This window comes from Mobula birostris, chromosome 11 (assembly GCF_030028105.1).
Source record: "Mobula birostris isolate sMobBir1 chromosome 11, sMobBir1.hap1, whole genome shotgun sequence".
Taxonomy (NCBI): Eukaryota; Metazoa; Chordata; class Chondrichthyes; order Myliobatiformes; family Myliobatidae; genus Mobula; species Mobula birostris.
Genome location: NC_092380.1, coordinates 2,100,409 through 2,127,755, shown reverse-complemented (window position 1 = coordinate 2,127,755; position 27,347 = coordinate 2,100,409). Strand labels below are relative to the sequence as shown.

At 49.9% G+C, this 27,347-nt stretch overlaps 1 protein-coding gene across 1 annotated transcript in view; it reads right to left on the bottom strand.

Annotated features, from left to right (window-relative positions):
• LOC140204727 (integrin alpha-M-like) overlaps positions 1-27,347 on the bottom strand; it is a 45,918-nt gene that overhangs the window by 3,602 nt on the left and 14,969 nt on the right. Inside the window, exons 11-28 of the mRNA XM_072271458.1 lie at positions 26,857-26,983; positions 26,306-26,448; positions 25,753-25,890; positions 25,224-25,427; positions 24,637-24,767; positions 21,798-21,952; positions 17,497-17,642; positions 13,474-13,599; positions 13,140-13,213; positions 11,978-12,119; positions 10,691-10,801; positions 5,645-5,724; positions 4,817-4,900; positions 4,332-4,404; positions 3,505-3,612; positions 3,166-3,228; positions 2,262-2,375; positions 127-231 (exon numbers count right to left, since the gene is read on the bottom strand). Of these exons, the coding sequence (XP_072127559.1) occupies positions 127-231; positions 2,262-2,375; positions 3,166-3,228; positions 3,505-3,612; positions 4,332-4,404; positions 4,817-4,900; positions 5,645-5,724; positions 10,691-10,801; positions 11,978-12,119; positions 13,140-13,213; positions 13,474-13,599; positions 17,497-17,642; positions 21,798-21,952; positions 24,637-24,767; positions 25,224-25,427; positions 25,753-25,890; positions 26,306-26,448; positions 26,857-26,983 (2,124 nt within the window). The remainder of the gene's footprint in view (positions 1-126; positions 232-2,261; positions 2,376-3,165; positions 3,229-3,504; positions 3,613-4,331; positions 4,405-4,816; positions 4,901-5,644; positions 5,725-10,690; positions 10,802-11,977; positions 12,120-13,139; positions 13,214-13,473; positions 13,600-17,496; positions 17,643-21,797; positions 21,953-24,636; positions 24,768-25,223; positions 25,428-25,752; positions 25,891-26,305; positions 26,449-26,856; positions 26,984-27,347) is intronic.

The window sequence follows — 27,347 nt, the reverse complement described above, 5'->3', positions numbered from 1 at the left end:
AGTGGGGTGGCTCTGGCTGGAAACCCACCCACCCCTTTGTAAATAACCTGTGCCCCTCCTTCCCATGTACCCCTCTATTTTGTCTCATCTCCTCGATCCCCTCCCTCCGTCTGTCCCGTGCCTCACCGATGCAGTCTTGAAGCGAGTTGTGGCCTGCGAGACGTGAATATATTTGCTTTCGTCGTAACTGACCATGGCGAAACTGACCATTCTGATCTCCTGTGGTTTAACCTGTTGTGGAGCGAACAAGAGAGTCGAGGATTCGAGGATGAGCCAGCAGGTTTACAAGGGTAATATGAATGTAAGTAAGGACAAGCCAATGATTGGGCACAAATGCAGACAGAGCAAAGAGTTAAACTGTACCACAGAGGCAAAAATCAAAAGGGCAAAGGATGCAGGACTGAAAGTGCTGTATTTAAATACACATAGCTTTCGGAATAAGGTGGACAAACTTGTGGTGCAATTAGAGATGGGTTGGTATGATGTGGACATCACCGAGTTGTGGCTGAAAGAAGGCCATAGTTGGGAGCTTAACATCAAAGGATGTACTTTCTATTGAAAGGACAGACAGGAAGGCTTAGGTGGTGGTGTGTAAGGGATGGAAATACATATTTAGAGGGAGGTGACATAGGGTCAGAGAATGTTGAATCTTTGTGGGTGGAGTTAAAAAACTGAAAGTTTAAAAAAAAACGTTGTGGGAATCATATATAGGCCTCCAAGTAGTAGCCAAGATGTGAGGTTGAGATTGGAAAGGGAGCTGGAAAAGGCATTTAATAAAGGTAATGACGCAATTATAATACGCAAGGGGATTGGGAAAATTAGGTTGATGTTGGGTCGCCACAGAGGGAGTTTGTTGAATGCCTACGAGATGGATTTTTAGAGCAGCTTGTGCTTGAGCCTACTTGGGGAAAGGTTATCTTAGATTGGGAGCTTAATGTAAAGGAACCTTTAGAAGACAGTGATTGTAATATGATTGAATTCATACTGTGAGAGGGAGGAACATAACTCACATGTATCAGTATCACAATGGAATAAAGGGAATTACAGAGGCATGAGAGAGGAGCTTGCCCAGGTGGGTTGGAGGGGGATACTGGTGGGGTGACAGCAGAGCAGAGGTGGCTGGAGTTTCTGGGAAAAGTTCACAAGGTGCAGGATAGATATGTCCCACAGAGGAAGAGGTTCTCAAACGGCAGGGGTAGGCAACCGTGGCTAACAAGGGAAGTTAAGGATTGCATAAAAGCCAAGGAAAAGGCATACAAGGTAGCAAAAGTGAGTGGGATGTTGGATGTTTGGGAAGTTTTTAAAATTCTACAAGAGACAACTAAAAAAAAGCTTTAAGAAGTGTAAAGATGAACCATGACAGCGATTACCCAATAATATAAAGCAGAATACAAAAGGTTTTATCAGTTATATAAAGAATAAAAGGGAGGGGAGGGTTGATATTGGACCACTGGAAAATGATGCTGGTGAGGTAGTAATGGGAGACAAAGAAATGGCAGATGAACTTAAAAGTACTTCGCAGTAGTCTTCACTGTGGAAGACACTAGCAGTGTGCCAGAGGTCTGAGAGTGTCAGGGAGCAGGAGTGAGTGCCATTGCTATTACAAAGGAAAAAGACCTAGGCAAACTCAAATGTCTTAAGGTGGATAAATCACCTGGACCAGATGGACTACATCCCAGAGTCTTGAGCATGATTGCTGAAGAGATAACAGATGCATTGGCCATGTGTTGTCATTGGAGAGAGAGGTTCTTGAGGATGATTCCAAAAATGAAGGGTTAACAGATGAGGAGTGTTTGGCAGCTTTGGGCCTGTACTCACTGGAATTTAGAAGGTGTGGGGATCTCATTGAAACCTACAGAATATTGAAAGGATTGGATAGGGAGGATGTGGACAGGATGTTTCTTATGGTGGAGGGTATTCAGAGCTGGATGACACAGCCTGAAAATTGAGGGGGTGGGGCATGTTATGGAACAGAGGTAAGGAGGAATTTTTTCAGCCGAAGAGTGGTGAATCTGTGGAATGCTCTGCCAGAGCTGCTCGCTCTCCATCCTCCTCCCACTGAGTGCCCTCCCTTCTGCCAGCCCACCTCCTCCCTGCCGAGCCGCATCCTCTTCAGTACTCCTTCCCTCCTGCGGAGCTCCCTCTCTTCTTGCTGTTCCTCCCACCCTGCCCCTCCCGCGGAGCTCCCTCTCTTCTTGCTGTTCCTCCCACCCTGCCCCTCCCGCGGAGCTCCCACCCTGTTGCAGTGCTCTCTTCCTCACCTTTGCGGGGTTTTCCCAGGTGATGTTGCCGGTGATGTTGAAGACGGGATGCTCTTTGTATCTCAGTAGTTGGATGGTGCAGAGGAATAAGTCACAAACAGTTTTATTGCATTTCTGAGGGCGAGGGGATGGAAAGAAGAAAAGTAAGAAGAGAGGAAATGGGAAGGAGGACAATTTACAATGACCAATTAACCTACTAACTGCTATGTCTTTGGACTGTGGGAGGAAACCAGAGCATCTGGAGGAAACCCATGCAGTTATGGGGAGGACGTACAAACTCCTTACAGGCAGCGACGGGAGTTGAACCCAAGTCACTGGTACTGTGGATCGCTGTGCCAACCCCTACGATACCATGCATTACTGACGCATTGTGAAATTTGTTATTTCACTACAATTCGCAAGTTTTAGGTATGTAGTTAGCGCAAAAGAGGAATAGCAAGGTACTGTTCACGGGTTCTTGGGTTGTTCAGAAATCTGATGGTAGATGGCAAGATGCTATTCCTCATATGTACAGTGATGGAATGGGAGGGTGGGAGGTTGGGAAAGAGGGAGAGGAGAGAGGTGGGGTATGGAGGGTTGGGGAGAGGGGTAATAGAAGGGGGAAAATGAGGATAGAGCAAAGTGAGAGAGATGGGCAAGGAGGCGAGGAAGGGGATGCAAGTGGTGATGGGGAGACTCTGTTTCCTGTACAGTGTAGGGGAAGAGAAGGTGATAGAGAGAGAAAGGTGGGAGTCATGCATTTGAAAGTTAGGAATGGAGGGATGGTGAGGGAGGAGAGAGATGTGGTGCGAGGGAGGGAGAGACAAAGGGAGGAGTGGTAGAGGAAAGGAAGGAGAGAAGAGACTGGGGGTGAGGTGGGGGGAGGGGAGATATATATATATATATTCAGTGATGTACTTTGTACCTGTCCAATCCTCTGTGTCTTGTCTGGTGTCCAGTCTAGCCGCTGACAAAGTTTGACTCCATGCTGGGGGACAGGGGAGAGGGTGTGAATGCACTTTAATGCCTTTCCCTCTCCACTCTCTCACACACACACACACACACACACACACACACACACACACACACACAAAACACACAACTCTAGGACTCACCCACCCATCCCTCTCCCACTCACACTCTGCCACACTCCCAGTGTAGGTATATCTCTCTTTCTCTTCCCCCGCCCTCACTCTTCTCCCTCCTTCCCTCATGAGCCCCACCCTTCAACCCTCCACCTCTGCCCTCGACCCAATCTCCTCACCCAGGATGTCTCCAGTTTCACGTTCTCCCAGCTCAGTCCGTGCATAATTCTCATGGGGATTAAGAAGCTGATGTTCACGGGAAGACTCCGTTGATCGATGTTCTCCACCTGATGAGGCCCCACACGTGTCAACGACCAGCACTTCTCCTCCGTTCCTTCCCCGTCCATCTCCCACCCCTACCTCTCCTCTCGCTTCCTACCCTTCTCTTCTCCACTCCCCCTTTCCCTTCTTCTCCCTTCCCCACCTCCCCTCCTCCATAGACCATCCGTTCCTTTTCCCCTTCTCCTCCTCCTCACCCCCTCAGCTTCACCCTCATCCTCCCTCTCGCCACACCTGTTTCCCCCCTCCCGTCCCCTTCTTCCCGGTCACTCCCTCTCCATTTTCTCCTTGTTCCCTACCTCCCGTGCCCCCGATTGGCCAAGCTCCCCCTGCCCCCCCCCACCTCCAGAAATGAGGCCTCAACTGACAGGCCTCACCGACCAACATGTCTGACTGACTCCGTGCTCCAGCTTCCAGTCACTGCAACGGTCAGATTCACGGCCCTGTGCAGGTCTAACTGTTGCAGTGGCAGCTTAGCGGGCCGCGTTGCCACGGCTCGGGTACCAGGTACTTGCTGTTGCTATGCTGAGTCGCTCAACCTTGTTACCATGATGGTTACCAAGTGCTGTAGAGTACTGCGAATTACAAAGGCTAGTTACTAGACTTCTCACACAGCCCCGGTTGTTCCTATGGTGACTTAAAAGGCTTCTCGCAGACTTAGTTGCTACTATGCTGAGCTGCCTGTGGCATCAGTGAGGGCAGAACTATAGATATGGGGAGTACTTACCCTGTAAGCGTGAGATATGGTCTTAGAGTCCTCTGCAGTGGTGGTGAAGTTAACGTACTGAGTGGACTGAATGCTGATGGAGAACAGGCAGTGTTACCCTACGGAATATCCCAGTATACACAACATTCTCTCCTTTCCCCCTGCCCCCCCTCCCCGGGACATCAGATAGACCATTCTCTTTAGGCCCCCCCCCCCCCCAAGGACCGGGCACCGGACACAACATCTTTCCACACACTTCCCCTCCCCTCCCCCGGGACCGGGCATCGGACATGCCGTTTTCTTGCCCCACCCACACACCGGGACCAGGCATCGGATACACTGGCCTCTCCTCTCCCCGACCCCAGGACCGGGTGTCGGACAAACCGCTTTCTCCCCCAACCCCTGTCTGGGACCGGGTGGCGGACAAACAGCATTCTTCCCCCGGACCCCGTCTGGGACTGGGTGTTGGACACCGCCCCACCCGGAACCACGTGTCAGATACGCACCCCTTGACGATCACGTTGACCTCATATTTCACACCAACTGTCATCTCCGTGAAGCTTTCCTTTGTGTTACGGGCCTCATTATCACTGAGGAGGAAAGCAATGCGAGACAGAGTGACATTATTCACCATATGAATACATTTGTCATGTGATTTCCCGCCTCACCGCTCTCCGGTAGGTATCAGGCACGCACCATGCTCTGTGAGTTTAAAAAAAGCTTGCTTTGAACTTTTCACCTTTCAATTTAAAGGCACACCCTCTCTTTGCAATTTCCACTCTGTCGGCCCTAACTCAGCCTCTGGTAATCTTATAAACTTCTATCGGGTCTCCCGTCAGTCTCAGCCGCTCCAGAGAAAACAGCCCGGGTTTGTATGACCCTTTACTTGTAGGACTTTTCTCTTTGGAGCGTGCTGCATAAAGTGGAGGCTGACTGAGTGGAGAGCCAGCACATTTCCCCCCAGAGTAGGAATGGCCAATACTGGAGGATATCCAGTTCGGGAAAGTAGAGGAAAATCAGAGGTAGAATTAGCTTTCACAGAAGCTGGTGGGTTGTGTGGATCACTGCTAGGGTAGTGGTAGAGGCAGCTACGGTAGGGACGTTTGAGATACTCTTAAGGGTAGGCACAGGAATGAGAGAAAACTACAGTTCTATCTTATAATGTAAGTCTGTGATGATAAACCTGATTCTGTTTGGGAAGTCGCCTTCATCTATCCCAAACAGCAGAGGTCCCAGAACGGAGAGAATGAGATTCCTGGACTGGGAGCTCAGCCAGGAGGGGAAGGGGAGAGCGGGATGTGCAGCAGGGGTAAAAAGGTGCCGCTCCTTGTTACCTGGAAGCGTTGGCGCTGATCGTCACCGTGTCCTCCCACGAGGCCTTGGAGTTTACGTCGAAGGTGGTGTTGAACTTCACCTGTGCCAGGAGAATGGAATCGGTTTATTATTGGTACATGTGTCGAGAGACAGTGAAAAGCTCGTCGTGCAGACTGTTCGTACAGATCAGATCATTGCGTCAGCGCGTTGAGGTAGTAACACCAACAGAACGCAGAGTGAAGTGTTACAGTTCCAGGGAAAGCGCAGCGCCGGCAGGCAGTAAGGTGCAGGGCCACGGCAAGCTACGCTGCGAAGTCGGGAGCCCGCTCTATTGTACAAAAGAACCGTTCGGTGGTCTTTTAACAGCGGGTCAGTTGTCTATGGGCGTGGTGGTGCGTGCTTTCAGGTTGTTGTATCTTCTGCCAGACCATGGGGTGTTTGGGGGAGTGGGCGGGAGAAGAAAGAATTGGTAAATCGGTATATTATTGTCCCACGTAATGAGGGTACAGTGAAAAACTAGCCTTGCATGCCGTTCATGGGAGGGCGACGGGAGCAAAGTGTGAAACTGTAGCCGATGGGTTCGGTTTCTTCCACCCCCCCCCCCCCCGCCTTCTATAACCCTCGCCGGTATCTCTGGTGGGTGGGGTGAAAGGGCGAGGGGTTAGAGAGGGAGAGAGCAAGAGATAGTGAGGCTGAGAGATTGGTAGTGGGAAAGACTGGGGGCGGGGTGAGAGGGCGAGGGGAGAGAGATAGCGAGGCAGTGAGTAGGAAAGATTGGGAGGTGGGGGGGGAGAGAGAGAGAGAGAAAGAGAAGTCCAGTACATCCCACCCTGTCAGATATCGCGGTGTACTCTTCCCCCGCCCACGTACACCTCACCCGTTACGGAGCCTCCAGTGGACAGGGTCGCAGGAAGCCGCAGAGGGCTTCATCATGAGCACAGCCTTCCCCGTTGAGGGTGATAGAAGGCACACCAGCGGATGCACTTCGTTAGTCTTCTGCTCCGTCACCAAAGACGCCAGCAAGTTTCTACAGTGCACCATGGGGAGCTTTCTGACTGGTCGCACCAGCGTCTGGTCCGGAGGCGCCAATGCTCAGGATCGCAAAAGGCTGCAGGGTTGCCAGCTCCATCACAGGCACTAGCCTCCCCACCGCCGAGGACATTTCCAAAAGGCGGTGCCTCAGGAAGGTGGAATTCCCCGACCCAGGACACGCCCTCTTCTCATTGCTACCATCAGGGAGGAGGTACAGGAGCCTAAAGACGCACACTCGGTGATTCAGGAACACCTTCTCTGCACCGGCAGTGAGTATGGAACGGTCCACGAACCCCTGAACACCACGATATTACTCTGTTCCACTGTTTAATCAATCAATCAATCAATTAATTAATTAATCCGGCCTTGGAGTCACGCTTTCCACTAATCCCCGGATTTAAACCCAGCCTAGGCAGGGTTTCAGATTTCAGGATCATTGGGACCTCTTCTGGGGTAGGTGGGACCTGTACAAGAGAGACGGGTTACACTTGAATTACAAAGGGACCAATATCCTTTCAGGGAGGTTTGTTAGTGCTATTGGGGAGGCTTTAAAATACATTTGCAGGGGGATGGGAACCAGAGTGCCAGAGTTGATAGTGGGGCTGGGGTGAAAATAAATGATGTTAAAAGTTCAAGCAAAGCCGAAAATAGAAAGGTTGTGAGTGGTGGTAAAAATCTTCTGAGCTGTATATATTTCAATGCTAGGAGTATTGCGGGGAAGGCGGATGAGTTGAGGGCGTGGATTGACACGTGGAATTATGACGTTATAGCAATTAGTGAAACTTGGCCACAGGAGGGGCAGGACTGGCAGCTTAATATTCCAGGGTTCCGATGTTTCAGATGTGATAGAGGCGGAGGATTAAAAGGTGGGGGAGTAGCATTGCTTGTTAGGGAAAATATTACAGCGGTGCTCAGGCAGGACAGATTAGAGGGCTTGTCTATTGAGTCCTTATGGGTGGAGCTGAGAAACAGGAAAGATATGGCCACATTAGTGGGGTTGTATTATAGACCACCCAATAGTCAGCGAGAATTGGAGGAGTAAATCTGCAGAGAGATAGCAGGCAACTGCAGGAAACATAAAGTTGTGTTGGTAGGGGATTTTAATTTTCCACATATTGATTGGGACTCCCATACTGTTAGGGGTCTAGATGGGTTACGGTTTGTAAAATGTGTTCAGGAAAGTTTTCTAAATCAATATATAGAGGTACCAACTAGAGAGGATGCGACATTGGATCTCCTATTAGGAAACGAGTTAGGACAAGTGACGGAAATGTGTGTAGGGGAGCACTTTGGTTCCAGTGATCATAACACCATTAGTTTCAACTTCATCATGGATGAAGATAGATCTGGTCCTAGGGTTGAGGTTCTAAACTGGAAGAAGGTCAAATTTGAAAAAATGAGAAAGGATCTAAAAAGCGTGGATTGGGACAGGTTGTCCTCTGGCAAGGATGTGATCGGTAAGTGGGAAGCCTTCAAAGGAGAAGGTTTGAGAGTGCAGAGCTTGTATGTTCCTGTGAGGATTAAAGGCAAAGCGAATAAGAATAAGGAACACACATAAAAGTTGCTGGTGAACGCAGCAGGCCAGGCAGCATCTCTAGGAAGACGTGCAGTCGACTTTTCAGGCAGAGACCCTTCGTCAGGACTAACTGAAGGAAGAGTGAAGGAATAAGGAACCTTGGTTCTCAAGGGATATTGCAACTCTGATAAAGAAGAGGGAGTTGTATGAATTGTATAGGAAACAGAGAGTAAATCAGGTGCTTGAGGAGTATAAAAAGTGCAAGAAAATACTTAAGAAGGAAATCAGGAGGGCTAAAAGAAGACATGAGGTTGCCTTGGCAGTCAAAGTGAAGGATAATCCAAAGAGCTTTTACAGGTATATCAAGAGTAAAAGGATTGTAAGGGATAAAATTGGTCCTCTTGAAGATCAGAGTGGTCGGCTATGTGCGGAACCAAAAGAAATGGGGGAGATCTTAAATGGGTTTTTTTGCGTCTGTATTTACTAAGGAAACTGGCATGAAGTCTATGGAATTAAGGGAAACAAGTAGTGAGATCATGGAAACTGTACAGATTGAATAGAAGGAGGTGCTTGCTACCTTGAGGCAAATTAAAGTGGATAAATCCCCAGGACCTGACAGGGTATTCCCTCGGACCTTGAAGGAGACTCGTGTTGAAATTGCAGGGGCCCTGGCAGATATCTTAAAATGTTGGTGCCTACGAGTGAGGTGCTGGAGGATTGGAGAATGGCTCATGTTGTTCTGTTGTTCAAAAAAGGATCAAAAAGTAATCCGGGAAATTATAGGCCGGTAAATTTGACGTCGGTAGTGGGTAAGTTATTGAAGGGAGTACTAAGAGAGCAGAATCTACAAGCATTTGGATAGACAGGGGCTTATTAGGGAGAGTCAACATGGCTTTGTGCGTGGTAAGTCATCTGTGACCAGTCTATTGGAGTTTTTCGAGGAGGTTACCAGGAAAGTGGATGAAGGGAAGGCAGTGGATGTTGTCTACATGGATTTCAGTAAGGCCTTTGACAAGGTCCCGCATGGGAGGTTAGTTCGGAAAATTCAGTCGCTAGGTATACATGGAGAGGTGGTAAATTGGATAAGACACTGGCTCAATGGAAAAGCCAAAGAGTGGTAGTAGAGGATTGCTTCTCCGAGTGGAGGCCTGTGACTAGTGATGTGCCACAGGGATCAGTGCTGAGTCCATTGTTATTTGTCATCTATATCAATGATCTGGATGATAACGTGGTAAATTGGATCAGCAAATTTGCTGATGATACAAAGATTGGAGGTGTAGTAGACAGTGAGGAAGGTTTTCAAAGCTTGCAGAGGGATTTGGACCAGCTGGGAAAATGGGCTGAAAAATGGCAGATGGAGTTTAATACAGACAAGTATGAGGTATTGCACTTTGGAAGGACCAACCAAGGTAGAACATACAGGGTAAATGGTAAGGCACTGAGGAGTGCAGTAGAACAGAGGGATCTGGGAATACAGATACAAAATTCCCTAAAAGTGGCTTCACAGGTAGATAGGGTTGTAAAGAGAGCTTTTGGTACATTAATCAAAGTATTGAGTATAAGAGCTGGAATGTTATGGTGAGGTTGTATAAGGCATTGGTGAGGCCGAATCTGGAGTATTGTGTTCAGTTTTGGTCACCAAATTACAGGAAGGATATAAATAAGGTTGAAAGAGTGCAGAGAAGGTTTACAAGGATGTTGCCAGGACTTGAGAAACTCCGTTACAGAGAAAGGTTGAATAGGTTAGGACTTTATTCCCTGGAGGGTAGAAGAATGAGGGGAGATTTGATAGAGGTATATAAAATTATGATGGGTATAGACAGAGTGAGTGCAAGCAGGCTTTTTCCACTGAGGCAAGGAGAGGAAAAAAAAAGGAGGACATGGGTTAAGGGTGAGGGGGGGAAAAGTTTAATGGGAACATTGGGGGGCTTTTTCACACAGAGAGTGGTGAGAGTGTGGAATGAGCTGCCAGACGAGGTGGTAAATGCGGGTTCTTTTTTAACATTTAAGAATAAATTGGACAGATACATGGATGGGAGGTGTATGGAGGGAATGGTCCGTGTGCAGGTCAGTGGGACTAGGCAGAAAATGGTTTGGCACAGCCAAGAAGGGCCAAAAGGTCTGTTTCTGTGCTGTAGTTTTTCTGTGGTTTCTAATCATGGTAAAATTTACAATAAGCAATCAACCTACCAACCTGTAGGCGTTTGGAATGTGGGAGGAAACCCACACTGTCACAGGGAGATCATACAAACTCCTGACAAGCAGCGGCTGGAGCTGAACTCAGGACGTCTGTTCTGTAAGGCGATGTCTGAACCGCTATGCTACCACGCCACGCAGCTTCTTTTTGTAACTGATAGACATTTTAAATAATTCTTGCACTGCTACCACATATCAACAAGATTGGGGGCTGCCGTTCCCGCGGTCCGAAGGCCTATCCGACAGTCCCAACTCCTCCCCACCACATACACGCTACTCCACCCCCATTCCACACACACCACGCCACAAGTCCTGGACTCACCATGTTGTTGGTCCGGAAGACGGGTTGGCTAACCTGGCAGTGCACGTTTCGGAAAACCGAGGTGGGTTCCTTCTTGGCATCCTCGCACTTGACGGTCGAACGGCGGCTGGACTGAAAGGGGGAAGATATTGGGTGTGGCAGAGCCAAGAGAAAGGGGAGAGTGGCTTACACGGTACTTGGGGCCTGGGTTCTGAAGGGTGTGTGCATGTGTGTGTCTGTCTGTCTGTCTGTGGGGTGGGGGGGGGGTGGGGGTGCGCACGGTGAAGCAAACCACAGTGAATTGTTGTCTTAAGGTCCTTGTAGAGCCGAAACAGGCTCTTCAGCCCGTCTATTCCTTGCTGACCCGATCTCCTGCCTACTCCCACTGACCTGTGCTTAGAATAGAGCCCTTCATATAGTTCTCATCCATGTACCTATCCAAATTTCTCTTGAATTTTGCAACTGAACCCCCACCCCCCATCCACCATTTCCACTGGCAGCTCATTCCTCACTTTCACCATGCTCTCAGTGAAGAAAATACCCTCTCAGATCCCCCTTAAATATTTCAACATTCACCCTAAATTAGTGACCTGTAGTTCTACTCTCACCCAAACCTGAGGGGAAAAGCTAGCTTGCGTTTACCCTTTTTATACCTTATTATTATGTACAACTCTTTAAGATTCCTCCTCATTCTTCTGCACTCCAGAGAATGAAATCTTAACTTATTCAGCCTTTTCTTATAACTCAGGTCCTCAAGTTCTTTGACAATATTCGTGTGAAACTTTCCTGCTCTCTTTCAAGATTATTGATAGCTTTCCTGTAGGTAGTGGCCAGGACTACACACAATACTCCCAATTCGGCCTCAACCAACGTCTTGTAAAACTTCAACACAACATATCAATTCCTGTACTCAATGCCCTGATTTGGGACGGCCAATGTGCCGACAGTTTTCTATACGACTCCATTAACACAGAAACAGGGACTTCAGTTCATCGGGTCTGTGCCAGCCTGGTCTTCTGTTTAGTCCCATTTACCTGCATATCACTCCAAACCCTTCCCATCCATGCATCTATCCAAATTTCTCTTACATGTTGCAATGAAGCCGCAACCACAGCTTCTCCCGGCAGCTCGTTCCACGCTTGCACCACCCTGCTCGTTCCCCTTTAAACATTTCACCTTTCACCCTTAACCCATCACCTCTAGTTTCTCACAACCCGAGTCGGGGTCTTGAGCGGGTGTGCAGGAAGCGGGGTGGGCGGCTTGTGGTCTGACCACCCTCCCTCCGGACGCGCAGAACCACAACCATACCTGGATGATCATGGTCTTTCTGAAGGAGATTCCATGTGGTATCAGGAAGGTGACCGTGGTGAAGTAGGAGTCCTCCCCGGCGTTCACCAGCGTGACGTCCAGAGTGAGGGTGGTGTGACTGCCCACCACGAGGTACTGCGTCCTGCGGGTAGGGTGAGAGGGACTTAAAGAGTCGAGCAGCAGTGTAGGGGAGGGAGAGGGTCACTAAGATGGTGGGGGAGTAGGAGAAGGGAGGAGGGGAGGGGAGCTTTGGGGATTGGGAGGGACGGGGTAGGTGAGATGAGTGGAGGGAAGAGGATGTAATGAAGAGGCGATGTGGGGGGGGAGAGGGGAGGGGAGGTATATAGAAGATGGAGGTGTCACTGAGACTAGGAGGGTGCAGGGGATTTTGTAGATGGAGAGGGGTATAGGGAAGGGAGGGGTTAGTCGAGGAGGGATGGGAGGTATTCAGTTGGAAGGAGAGGGGAGGGATTACAGTGAAGAGGGGAAGGGGACTGCAGGGGTTTGGAAAGCTGGAGGGGAGCAGCGTTCCAACGTACCAGCCATTGCTCCGAGCAGAATTTTTTACACGGTCTGAAAACTGCGTGGCACTTTAAATGTTTGGTTATTTTTTGTTATATACACACAAAAAGTACCTAGTGTATAAATTGACATATTACATACGTTTGATGTTATTTATTAATTAAGGGTACAATGAAATGGCGTATTTCAACATTAACGTTGCCTAAACTTCGGCAGGCGCTCAGTGGGCCTCCGGTTTATTAACAACGAGCTACTGACTTCCACTTTGTGTTTATTGTTACAATTTATAACAATGCCGTAACTTGAAACACTGACAACGAACGTAAGTATGTTGAAGCTCTCAAATGCTTCAAAGCAAAGGTTGTGGTGCGTTTATTGTTTCGAAACTTTATATTCATTAACATATAACATTAAATACAGGGCATTTAACAGTAATATTAAAGTAAATTTCAAAATTAGATTAGGATAATTTCAAAATTATATTAACATGTAAACATTCCAACTGAGCATTTCAGTTAATGTGCGGCCATGCACCCGTCTAGCCTGGAGGGAACAGTGGGAGAGGTTTGGAGGGAGGTGGTTGGGAGGAGGGAAGGGGGCTTGGCGGGCGGGGGGGGGGGTGAGGGTGGAATTTCCTTACCCGGAAAGGCTGAAGTCCACCTTCAGTTTGTCGGTACATACGTTGTCGGACCCACACTGCTTCTCAAACGGTAACTGTATGAAGGTACACCTCAGTTCTTTGACCTCAGGGCCCCTACCTCGCTCCCAGTTCCCAACCTCTCCTCCTTGTCTCCGTCCCGACCTCTCCCCGTCTGTCCTCCTCCCATCTCTCCCTCTCCCTGTCTTCACTCTCATTTTCCCCTCTCCCCTCCCCGACCCTTCCCCTTCCCCACTCCTCGCTCCACGATCCTCCCCTCCCCCCTCTCTCCACCCCAACCCCCAGCCCCTGTTCCCCGCCGTCTCCCTGCACTCACCTTGCCGGTCCAGGTCCCGGTGTTGCTGGTACTGAGGATAGGCGCTGGTAGGGAGCCAGAACCAATGCCAACGGCTGTGTAAGATGTTTCCAAAATAATGGGGTTGAAAGTGTCCTGGATACAGTTCTGTGGAGAGAGGGGGGAATGAGAGAGGGGCGAGTAGAGGAGAGAGAGGAAGGAGTTGGGGTTAGATGAAAGGGAGAGAGGTGGAGACAGAGGAGAGGGTGGGAGGGTGGAAGGATGAGGGTTGTTGAGGGGAGGTGGAGAGTGATGGAGATAGCGGGTGGTATTGTGGAACAAAATTAAATTTTGTTGTCAAGCTTGCGAGCTAAGTATTACCCAAGATTTACGTCAGAAGGATGACAGGATAAGACGCAGATACTATCTTGCTTGTGCGAGCTAGCAATAGCTAGCAATAGAACATGCACGTAATGAAGTATTGTTCACCTTTGTCCGAGATTAAAATAATGAGGATTGCCCGAATACGGCAAACCGTTTACTGATGTATGGGAATGAAAAGAAGGGTTTCGCAAGTGCAGTATTAACCCAAGAACATGGCGGCTTACTAAAACTAGTGGGGTATTATTCCACCTATTGCCTCCGGTGGTCAGAGGAACGCCAGGATGTAAAAAACGTCCCTGCTCTGGACCAATGAAGAAACCATAGAAACCTAGGCGAAGCAATAAGGGCAAATCAAGGACAGGTAGCTGCTGCCTTACCTCAGTCGGGGGAAAGGGAACACTCACCCCTTTAAACCTGGAGACTATGTACATGTAAAGATGATCAGGGAAACCCGCTTTCTCCAGGTGGAAAGGGCCCTATCAGGAAATTCTGATGACAAGGGCTGCTGTGAAAGGCCAAGGAAAGCCTGATTGGATACACGGAGCGAAATGCAAGTTACATGGAAACATAAAAACATAGAAAACCTACAACACAATACAGGCCCTTCGGCCCACAAAGTTGTGCCGAACATGTCCCTACCTTAGAAATTACTAGGGTTACTCACAGCCCTCCATTTTTCTAAGCTCCATGTACCCATCCAAAAGTCTCTTAAAAGACCCAATCGTATCCACTTCCACCACCGTTGCCGGCAGCCCATTCCACGCACTCACCACTCTCTGTGTAAAAAAACTTACCCGTTGACATCCCCTCTGTACCTATTCCCAAGCACCTTAAACCTGTGCCCTCTGGCGGCAGCCATTTCAGCCTTGGGAAATAGCCTCTGACTTTCTGGAACATTGGGGCCTCTTTTGGGGCAGGTGTGACCTGTACAAAAAGGACGGGTTGCACTTGGATCCGAGGGTGGCCAATATCCTGGCGGGGAGGTTTGCTAAGGCTACTGGGGAGAGTTTTAAACTAGAATTGCTGGGGGGTGGGAACCGAACTGAAGAGACTGGGGAAGAGTCGGTTGGCTCACAAATAGAGACTTGTAGACAGTGCGAGAGGGAGGATAGGCAGGTGATAGAGAAGGGACGCGCTCAGACGGAAGGTTTGAGATGTGTCTGTTTTAACGCAAGGAGTGTTGTGAACAAAGCGGACGAGCTTAGAGCGTGGATCAGTTCTTGGAGCTATGATGTGGTGGCCATTACAGAGACTTGAATGGCTCAGGGACAGGAATGTTTGCTTCAAGTGCTGGGTTTTAGATGTTTCAGAAAGGACTGGGAGGGAGGAAAAAGAGGTGGGGGCGTGGCACAGTTGATCAGAGATAGTGTCACGGCTACAGAAAAGGTATGGAGGGATTGTCAACCGTGTCTCTGTGGGTGGAGGTTAGGAACGGGAAGGGGTCAATAACTTTACTGGGTGTTTATCATAGGCCGCCCAATAGTAACAGGGATATCGAGGAGCAGATAGGGAAACAGATCCGGGAAAGGTGTAATAGTAACAGGGTTGTCGTGATGGGAGATTTTAATTTCCCAAATATCGATTAGCATCTCACTAGAGCAAGGGTTTAGATGGGGTGGAGTTTGTTAGGTGTGTTCAGGAAGGTTTCTTGACAGAAGGGCTGAAATGGTCGCTACAAGAGGACACAGGTTTAAGGTGCTGGGGAGCAGGTACAGAGGAGATGTCAGGGGTAAGTTTTTTACTCAGAGAGTGGTGAGTGTGTGGAATGGACTGCTGGCAACGGTGGTGGAGGCGAATACGATAGGGTCTTTTAAGAGACTTTTGGATAGGTACAAGGTGCTTAGAAAAATAGAGGGCTATAGGTAAGCCTAGTAATTTCTAAGCTAGGGACATGTTCGGCGCAACTTTCGGAAATTACTTTTGTAGTGTGAACTATTGGGGGTTAGTTTTGCTGGGGAAAACCTTACTTGGGCTGAGCTTATGAAGATGTCACACGGACTAATGTTGGGTGTGTCTAGAGATCCCTGCGCGTAAAGCCAATTCCCCTCAACGAGAAGGAGCAAGAATGCTTCGATAAAGTAACCAGCAATTTTAAAAAAACTACTGGCCAGGCAAAAGGAAGGAATGGGTGCAGGAGGGCATTATAATCAACAGGAGAACACGCTCCGTGAATGTCCATCGGATCGGTATTCTTTACGGGAAATTGCTTTGGGGGATGCTGTACGCCTAACTATAATTTCACAATCACAATGTGCCTAGATTTCACGTAGCCACTCAGACAGCTGAAAAGTGCTGGTGCTGGGAAAACAGGACAGGTCAGTTACCGGGAAGGAGTAGCTGCAGAGAAAAGACTGATTTATGGTGGGGAACCCTCATCCATTGGGGGCTAATTTTGGTAATGAATCAGACTAGCGGTCGCGATTGCACGACGTGCCTGTTATTGGATAGCTCGGCCTCCGGTTCCTCCTGTAAAATTATCCCCGCAAGTTAAACTGGAACCTTTCGGTCCAGATATGATGAAGAAGACCGTTTAAACATGAGGCGTTACCCCTTGGGTATGATATTCCCTACCCCGGGGAAATAGAGGAGCAATATTCTGAAGAGGTGGGCAAAGGATAAGGTTGATCTGATGATCAAAATGAAGGGGACTGTGGACGAAAATTAAGTTTTGAATTACATGTTGTTAAGCTTGCCTAGCTAAGCTTTGCCCAAGATCTGGGTCATGAGGGAGACAGGATTAGACGTAGAAGCTGCCTTGAATGTGCTAGATAACAATAGCTAGCAATAGATCACGCCAGTAATGAAGTATTCTTCACCTTTGTCCGAGAGTGTCTGGCTAAGATAGGAACTGAGTGTGGGCGTGTACTTCTGTTTTTCTGTACCGCATGGAAACATTTGTGATTTGGCTGATACCCAACGAATACTTCTTGAAATCACTGACTAAGTATGTTGAGCTGGTGGCTAGTACCCAAACCTTACTGTATAAATTTATACAACCTGACATTGGCGGAGTCGTGAGGCAACGGCTCCCCGTGATCACCTATTAAAGGGTTAACCGTATACTGAGGTTGGTTCCTTTGTTTCTGTTTGATAACAGGGTAAATTCTCTTACAGTAAAATACGGTGAAAAAGGGTAGATTCTTCCACAGATAGGAGGCCAATTGTTCAGCCAACCTTCCCCTCTCTCTGTCTCCCTCTCGCTGCTTCCCTCCCTCCGTTCTTACCCCACCCACACCCACAATCCCTCTTCCACTTTCCACTCTCCCTCCAGTCCCACAGTTCCCCTCCCTCCCCGTTCCCTTCTTTCCTATCCTTCCCATGATTTTCTACCCCTCTTCTTCTCCTTCCCCTACTCCCCTTCCTTCCCTCTTCCTCCCATCTTCCTTCCTTCCTCTCTCCCCTTCTTTCCTCCCTCTCTCCAGCTTCGTCCCCAACTCCAACACCACGCCCTTCTTTTCTCTTACACCCCCACTCACACTCAAACACTTCTTCTCTCCCTGTACTCTTCCACTCCTTCCAGCCCCTCCCCCCTCCAGCTCTCCCATCCCTACCTCTAAGCAGCCCCCGCCAGCCCCACCCACAGAGACAAGCCCTTGGCGGAGCCTACTAGGGCAGCGGAAACACATCACGCCCAACCGCTCTCCCCACCCCGCCACCCCGCACGCTGGACCCCGTGCTCACCTCCAGCTGAATCTCAATCTTGGACGGCAAGCATTGTCCCTGAGAGAGGGTGAAGTTTTGGGGCGGGAGCTTCGTGATCTCGGCCCTGCGCACCTTGCGGCTGGGATCCAGCACCATCTTGGTGAACAGCTTAAAGTCCGGTTTCTCTACAGAATGAAGGGAGATCCGAGAGTGAAGATGGAGCCGAGTATTTGGGGAACGTCTTCAAACGTCCTATTAAATTTTGAAAGGTCTAGACTGCGTGCATGTGGAGAGGATGTTTCCTATGGTGGCGGAATCAAGGACCAGAGGGCACAGTTTCAGAATAGAAGGATGTCCGTTTAGGACAGAGTTGAGGAGGAATTTCATTAGCCAGACAGTAGTGCATAGTGGAATTTATCGTTACACTTGGCTGTGGCGGCCAAGGCACTGAGTATATTTAAACCAAATATTTAGACCATGGAACAGTGCAGCACAGTGCAGGCACTTCGTTCACGATATGGTGCCGGCCTTTCAACCTGCCCCACCACCAACTTCACCCTTCCCTCCATTGTCTGCACGCATGAGCTAGCCTGTCGAAGATTCCCTTGAATGTTCCTAATGTATCTGCCTCTAAAACTAACTCGGGGAGTGCTTTCCAGGCGCGGGGAATGTTTAATGTCTGTAGGCCTGTACTCGCTGGAGTTTAGAAGAATGGGGAGACGGATCACATTTAAACGATCGAATATTCAAAGATGTAAATAGAGTACACGTGTAGAGCATGTTCCCTATACAGTACAGTAATCGGGGAGTCTAGGACCGGAGGACACGGCCTCAATGGAAGAGATAAGGAGGAATTTCTTTAGCCAGAGGGTGGTGAATCTGTGGAATTCATCGCCACCATTGTCTGTGGCGGCTAAATCATTGGGATTAGTTAAAGCGAAGGTTGTTTGGTTCTTGGTTAGTAAGACCATCAAAGGCTACAGCAGGAAGGCACGAGAATCTGGGTGAGAGCGATTAATAAATCAGACATGATGGAATGGCGGAGCAGAATTGATGGGCCGAATAGTCTAATCCTATTACTATGGCTTATGGTTTCAAGCCACCTTAAAGCAATGCCCTCTAGTATTTTCCATTTCCGCCCTGGGAAAAAGGCATTAACTATCCACTTATCCATGCCTCTTATCTTGTAAACCTCTATCATGTCGCTGCTCATCCTTCTTCACTCGTAGGTCCTTGGTCGATCAACCTTTCTTTATGAAACATATTCTCTAAACGAGGCAGCATCCTGGTAAATCTGCTCTGTACCCTCCCTGAATCTTCTACATCCTTCCTATAATGAGGAGAGCAGAACGAAAATCATGCTTCATGTGTGTTCTAATTAGGGGGTTATAGAGTTGGAACATTAGTTCGCGGCTGAACTCACAGAATTTAGTTAATTCTGTCTAATGAACGCCACATGTCATCTTAATCACCCTATAAAATTGTGCGGTAACTTTGCGAGATCTATGGACGTGGTTCCCCCACACTGCCGTTAACTCTGTACTCTGCCTTCAAGATCGATTTTCCAAAGGGTTGTAGAGCAGAGACCCTGAGGGTAGTAAAGGGACCAGCGTAGACTTCAGGGAACAAAGACATGGAAAGTCCTTCACAATTGAGATTAAAGAGAATCTCAAGGTATTGCATGCGCGCGCACACAGACACACACACGCATAACACACACACACACACACACACACACACACGGACACACACACGGACACAGACACACACACACGCATAACACACACACACAGACACACACATATACACACACAGTCACGCAGACACAGACACACACACAACGCACACACAGACACACACTCACTCTCTCTCACACACACTCTCTTTCTCTCTCACACACACACAGACACACACACATATATACACACACACGTACACACACAGTCACACAGACACACTCACGCAGACACAGACACATACACACGCAGACAGAGACACGCACACACAACACACACACAGACACACACACTCGCTCTCTCACACACACACACTCTCTCGCTCTCTCTGTCTCACACACACACACACACACACACACACAGACAAACACACACATATCACAGAAACAGACACACACACAGACACACACACATTTACACACATACACAGACACACACAGATACAGACATACGCGCACACACAGACACACACAGATACAGACACACGCGCACACACAGACACACACAGAGACACAGACACACACACAGACACACAGACACACACACGCATAACGCACACACACAGACACACACACATATATATACACACACACACACACGCAGACAGAGACGCATACGCACAACACACACACAGACATACTCACTCTTTCACACACACACTCTCTCACACACACTCACACACACACACACACACACAGACAAACACACACATATAACACACACACAGACACATACACATAACACACACACACACAGACACACACACAAACACAACACACACACACACACACATTTACACACAGACACACACACATACAGACACACACAGACACACACACAGATACAGACACACGCGCACACACACAGGGACACACACAGATACACAGACACAGTCACATACACACAGACACACACACACAGACACACACACTCGCTCGCTCTCACACACACACACACAGACAAACACACACATATCACACACACACAGACAGACACACACACACACACACACACACACACACGGACACACACATAACACCCACACACACAGACACACACACAAACACAACACACACACACTTACACACACACATACACACACACAGACACAGACACGCACACACACGCACAGAGACACACGAGGACACACAGACACAGGCACAAACACACAGACACACACACACACACACGCATATAACACACACACGCACAGACACAGACACGCGCACGCGCACACACACAACACACAGACGCAGACACACGCACACACAGAGACACACAGACACTGTCACACACACACACAGACACACAGAGACAGACACACACACATACACACTCTCTCTCACACACACACACACACACATCTACACACACAGACAGACACACACACACACATACACACTCTCTCTCACACACACACAGACACACACACACACACACACACACACACACACACACACACAGCCGGAGCAACATCTGTGGAGGAGAATGATCAGTCGGTGATTCGGGATGAGACCTTTCAGCGGGACTGGGAAGGACGGGAAGGATAAGGCAGAGTAAGAAGGTGGAGGAATGAGAAGAAAACAATCTAACAGGTAAAAATGTGAGACCAAGTGAGGGCAGCGGGGAGTGCTGGAGAATTTGGTGGGAAAGAGGGGGGATGATGTTAGAAGCTGGGTGCTGATCGGTGGGAGAGTGGAAGGGCTGAGGAAGGGATCTGGTGGGAGAGGAGAATAAAGAGAAAAAGTTGGAGGATCTGAGGGAGTTGATGGGCGGGTCATGAGGACGGGTGGAGGGGGAGAGAAGGGGCGAGGATGTCTTTGGAATGAGGGAAACCAAATTCCCCTCACCTATCCCCTGCCATGTTGAACTCCTCCCCATCACCCCTTATCTTCTTAAACCGGCTCTGTCTCCTATCCTTTCCAACCCTATAAAGGGTTTCGTACCTAGACAACACAGAGCGGCGGGAGCCTGGAAAGTGCTGCCAGTGGGGAGGGGGGTACTGGTGGAGGGTCTTATAAAGCTCTTTAAGGAAGCTATTAGACAGATACATGAATGTGTAGGGAACAGTGGAATGTCGACATTATGTCTGCAGAAAGGATGAGGTGCCATTAGTTCAGCAGAAGGTGATAGCCTAATTGGTTAGTTCCTGTGCAGTACCGCCCTATGTTCGTTCACGGGGCAGGTTCCATGACAGACTGGAACCTAATCCAGGGCCTTTGTTGGCTTCTATATTGAATACCAGATTCCCGGGAGTGAGTTGCAAACTGGCCACTATTCAAGGGGTTCTAGTGGAGGGCGGGGTTATATATAGAATAAAAGATCTCAGGGAATGGGTTGCAAAATGGATCTAATCCAGGGCTTCGGCGGTGTATAAATAGAATGATCAGATCGACAGAAGTGGGTTACAGGCTAGAATCTGATCCAGCGGTTCGGGTGGTTATATGTAGAATAACAGACCCCCGGGAGTTGGTTCAGGCTGGGATTTAATTAGATGCCTTTGAGGGTTTATGTATAGAATAACAGGCACTCCTGCGAATCGGTTATAGGCTGCGATCTAACCCCAGGGTGGTATTGCTTTTTGTATCAGGTTGGTGTTTTTACTTGGTAGTTTCTTGGTGAGTTCTGTCAGGGTGAAACACATTTCCATTTGCACGGTGGGTTTCGCTGGAGCGTTCTCCGGACAGTCCACGTCCTTTAACTTGATCTTGGCCGGGGTGAAGGTGATGCGTACTCGGATATCCACAACTGGGCGTGACCTAGGAAAGATGACGGGCACCCGTCACTGCACAGAGCACAGACGGTCTTTTTCTCTCCCATATATGGGTCCTTCTCCCTCCCCATCCCTCTCGCCGTACCTCGCCCTCTTTCTCTCCCCTTCTCCTTCCCGCTCTCTCTCTGTTCTCCCCGTTCTCTGTTCCACTCCCCCCATCTCTCCGCGTCACCCCCGCTTCCTATCCGTCACCTCTTCTCCTCACCATCCCTCCGTCCTTCCTCAGCCTGTCCCTCTCTGTCCACTCCTATCCTCCAACGCCCTCCCATCCCTCCCCCACTCCCCATTCCACCCGTCTCGCCCCTTTCTCCCTGCCCACTTCCTTCTCACTCCCGTTCCCTCCCTCTTCTCTCTCCATTCCACCAACAGGGGCGGTGCATCCATGCTTGTCTGCTCGAGAATTTTCAGAACTTCAAACCAGGAGTTTACATCACTAGGAGTGATGTTTATATCAGCAGGAGTTTACTTCACCAATCGCTTCTGCTGGCCCAGGCACGTAGAAGTCGGGTAAGTCAGCTCAACAACGCCTCTAATTCTTCAAGAGGCTGTAGAAATTCGGCAAGAGGACCTGTCGAGCCTCGCCAATTTTTGTATTGATGTACCATAGAAAGCATCGTATCTGAATATATCACGGCGTGGTTCCGTATCTGCTCTACTCACAGCCGTAAGAAACCCCAGGGAGTTAAAGCTTAACTCGACGCATCATGGAAATCAACCTCCCCTCTTTGGACTCTGTCGACGCTTTCTCTTGCCTCAAGGATCACTCACTTCTCAGTTCAGTTCAGACCCCGGACATTCTCGTTTCTCTCCGCTCCCACCCTCAATCAGGCAGAAAATACAAAAGCCGGACGGACAATCGACCTCATCGTGGCCCTTTCACCTTATTGTCCGCCTGCACTGCACTTTCTCTGCAACTGTTGCACTTTATTCTGCATTCTGTTATTGTTTTACCTTGATCTTCCTCAATGCACCGTGTAATGATCTGATCGATTGTGCAAAACGAGTTTCGTACTGTACCTCGGTACATATGACGGCGTTAAACTGATTTACCAGAGGATACAAAAGTTTAAAAGCACGTACCAACAGGCTCAAGGACAGCTTCTATCCCGCTCTAGAACTGACCTCTAGAGTGTGGGCCTGAATCTCCCTCATCACTTCCATCCCCCAGTTAATAAATTGGTTTATTATTGTCACATTTACAGTGAAAAAAACTTGTTTTGAATACCATAGATCATTTCACTGCACAGTGCAAGGAGGTAGAACAAGGTAGAACAATACGGAATGACGAATAAATTGGCCAGTCACAAACAAGAGAAAATCTGCAGATGCCGGAAATCCAAGTAACACACACAAAATGCCGGAGGAATTCAGCAGGCCAGGCAGCATCTATGGAAAAATGTACAGTCGACGTTTCGGGCCGAGGCTCTTCACCAGGACTGGAGGGGGGAAATAAAGACGAGGAGTCAGAGTAAAAAAAGTGGGGGGGGGGGAGGAGGAAGAATGACAGGCTGATAGATGAAGCCAGGATGGCTGAAGTAAAGAGCTGGGAAGTTGATTGGTGAAAGAGATACACGGCTGGAGAACTGGAGAAGGGGGAAACCGATAGGAGAGGTCAGAACGCCATGGAAGAAAGAAAAGTGGGCGGAGCACCAGAGGGCGGTGATAGGCAGATAAGGAGATAAGGTGAGAGCGGGAAATGGGAATGGGGAATGGTGAAAGAGAGGGGGGCATTCAAGTTCAAGAAATCAATGTTCATGCCATCAGATTGGAGGCTACCCAGACGGAATATAGAGTGTTGCTCCTCCAACCTGAGTGTGGCGTCACTGCGACAGTAGAGGCCATATACTGACATACGGGAATGGGAATGGGAAGTGGAATTAAAATGCGTGGCCACTGGGAGATCCCGCTCTTCCTGGCGAAAGGAGTAAAGTGTAACAGATACACAATTGCACAAGATGCTGATGAGACCGAATTTGGAGTATTGCGTGCAGATTTGGTCACCTACCTACAAGAAGGATATTAATAAGCTTGAAAGAGTCCAGAGAAAATCACAAGGATTTATAAAATACGTTTTTTTTGGGATACAGCGCGGAATAAACCCCGCCGGCCCTTCGCGCCGCGCTGCCCAGCGACCCTGACTTTAACTCTAGCCGTCTGTGGCAATAGATTCCCCATATTCAGCACCTCCTGTCTAAAGAAACTCCTTCTAACCTCTGTTCTAAAGGGACGTTTCGCTATTCTGACCCCGTGTCCTCTGGTCTTCGATACATCGATAAAATTGGTGAGGGTTGACGGGGACGTGCCGAATTTCTTTAATCTCCTGAGAGTCACAGACGGCTACGGAAAACAAATTTACTGGATATATTTAAAGCCGAAATTGTTAGGGTCTTGATCAGCCAAGAGCGTCAAGTTACGGTGAGAAGGCAGGAGAATGGGGTTGAGAAAGATAATAAGTCAGCCACGATGGAATGGCGGAGCACTCGATAGGTTGAATGGTCTAATTCTTCTCCTGCGCCTTATGGTCCTATGGAGGTAGAGGCGCCGGTGAGACTTTTTGCCCTTGTCGTCTACGTGATTGGACCAAGACAGACTACAGACTACTTCACACCCGGTAACGTGAAGGCCCCAACTCTCTTGAGCTCAGACGGAGGAGATGTGGGGGACGCCTACCGAAAAACGAAGACCTTGTTCATGGCGCCCACCGCGATGTCCACCAGACTGTCGCCGCTGAGGTCCAGGGCGCCGTGGATGGCGCGGCCGAAATATTGGAGGCCGGGCTGCACGGCGGACGAGCGGATGTGCTGTCGGGAGGGAGTAAGAACAGATCTGGGTAGTGGTATCAGACACACCGTCCTAGCGACAGGGCCACGCCGAGCAAGTGGCTCCAGGCAGCACCACCCCGGAGCAGGTACTTCCTACCAGCCGGTTAAAGGCTGCACTGGCTGGGAAAATGCTCTCCGTAGCAACCGATAACAGGCAACGCTACCTGGAAACAGCTAATCGCCAGCAACCGGGGCCAGACTGACCTGAGCGACCGCCTGACTGAAGGACGGCGAGGGGAAAGGGGAGGGCAGAGCGAGGGACTGAGGGAGAGGGAGTAAGGCGGAGGGAGTGAGAGATGGAGGGACGGATAGGGGAACGGAGAGGCAGACCGAATTGCAAGGGCCATGGAGGGACAGAGTGATTGACTGGGCTGTGGGCGGTCACAGAGCCCGAGGGACGAAGGAACAGACGGATGCTGGGAGGGACAGACTGACCTGTGCGGGAACCGAGTTCAGCCCAATATTCGTCCCGTGATAGATATAGACGCCACCTCTCTTCTCGTCCTCTAGGGGCGCCCCGACCGCCACGTCCGACAAGCTGTCCCCGTTCAGGTCGCCCAGCTGGGCGATCGCCGTCCCGAACCGGGACAGGGGCTCCCCCCGGATACCAGTCAAGCGCATTTGGAGGTCCAACGTGCCCTGGGGGGGGGGGGGGGGACGGACAGCGGAGAAAAGAGTTTTAGAGAGTCACTCTCCCCATCTTCGTCCCTCTCTCTCTCCCTCTTGTCATCCCTCCTTCCAACCCTCCGTTCCCCATCGTTCCGTCTCTCTTTCCTCCTTCCCCACCTTCCCTTCCTTCCCCTCTCCCCCTCTCCTTCTCCCTCCTCCTGTCCATCTTCCCCCTCTTCCCTCTATTTCCTCCCCTACATCTCTCCATTCCCTCCTCCCTGCCCTCCTCCCTTCCCCCACCTCCCTGTCCTCTGCACTTACCCTCTCTCCATCCTCTCCCTCAGCTTAGACATACCTGTAGAAACTTGTAGACAAGTACCGTCCCCCCAGCGTCCTGTCCCCTGTGCAGGGGCGCGCCCACCAGCAGCAGGTCCGTCAACCCATTTCCCTTCAGATCCACCGCGCACAGTTCCGCGCCGAAGTACGCGCCGATCTGTCAATATAGCGTGTCCTCAGTGCTTCGGTGAGTGCGGGGGCGGGGGGTGGAATGGCAATATGGGAGAATGGGAGAGAAGGATGATGAGAGAGACCCGCGGAGGGAGGGAGCGGGAGGGGAAGTAAAAAGATAGGGTGAGGAAGACGTGATGAGGAGAGAGGAGAGGAAGGGGCTTTGAGGTGCGAGGGATTGGTTGAGCACTGTGTAGTGAACGTGGGGGTCGGGGGGGTCGGGGAGGATGAGGACGCAGGGTAGTCGAAGGCGAGGTGAGAGCAAGTGAGCGAGTGAGCACAGAGGAGAATTCCTGAGGAGGGGAGAGGGAGGGTTGGTGAGGCAACGCGGTGAAGAGGGAAAGCGGGAGGGAGGGAGAAGCACAGGGGGGAGGGTTGTCGAAGAAAGAGGATGATCTCACCTGCTCCCACTCAATTTCCGCCGTGTATGTCGATCGTGTCCTCGACTGAGGGTAGACCAGGACCAGGCCCCGGTGTCTGTAGCGAGGGGCTCCCACTACGTAAAACGTTCCAGACGGGCTCTTTGCCTCCTTCATGCTGTATCCTGGGAAGACAGGAGCAGGGCTGGTCTTACTGTCTTAGTTTTCCAGCTCCTTGCTCTTCTGAGGTCTAACCCGGTCTTCCAAAGCCTTACCAGAATTTCCTTGACTACCCCCGGAAATTCCCAGTTTTCTCATCTCCTCCCAGGCCTTGCTGGACGATCCCGGGCTGTGGCAAACTATCCTAGACCATTCCAGACCGTCTCCGACTATTCCAGACAGTTGCTAACTATCCCAGACCTTTCCAAACTACCCTAGATTACAATTACAATACTCCTCGTCTCTGTGACACGGTTCCTTCCACACATTCCTGCCCGTTTCGGTGGCGCTTCCCTTCCCTGCACGCTTCCCCGTATCTGTGATCTCTACACCCCTTCCCGTTTCCGTAGCTACCTCACACTGCCCCCTCTCACCCAGGTAGGAATTTTTCATGTCCTCCTTGCGTCGAGTCTCGTTGATGAAGACCTTGGTGTTCGAACGGAACTCAAACAGCCCTCCCGACCAGTCGTACGCTCCAGCCGCCCCAAGGACGAACGCGTTCTGAATGAAGGGAGGGGGAAGGAAGGAGGAGATGAGACTTTAGTCAAGAAATGCTGCGCGCGTCGGTTTGGTCTTTCCTACCTGCTCCTTCTTTTTCACCGTTCTTTCCTCCTTGCCGCCTCTCCCATCGTGCCGTCCCTCCCTCCTCAATGCCCCTCCCTATGGCACCCTTGCTTCCCCGTCTCTCTCTTTGCAGGCCTCCGTCCCTCCTCGACATCGCTCATTCCTCGCCGCCCGTCGTGCGGCGCTTCCTCCTTCTTGCATCCTCCTCTCGCCTCGCTCCTCAGGTCCCCTTCATCTCTCCTCGTCAGCCCTCCTTCTCACCACCCCTCCCGCAGCGCTCTCTGCCTCTTCACCTCCTCCT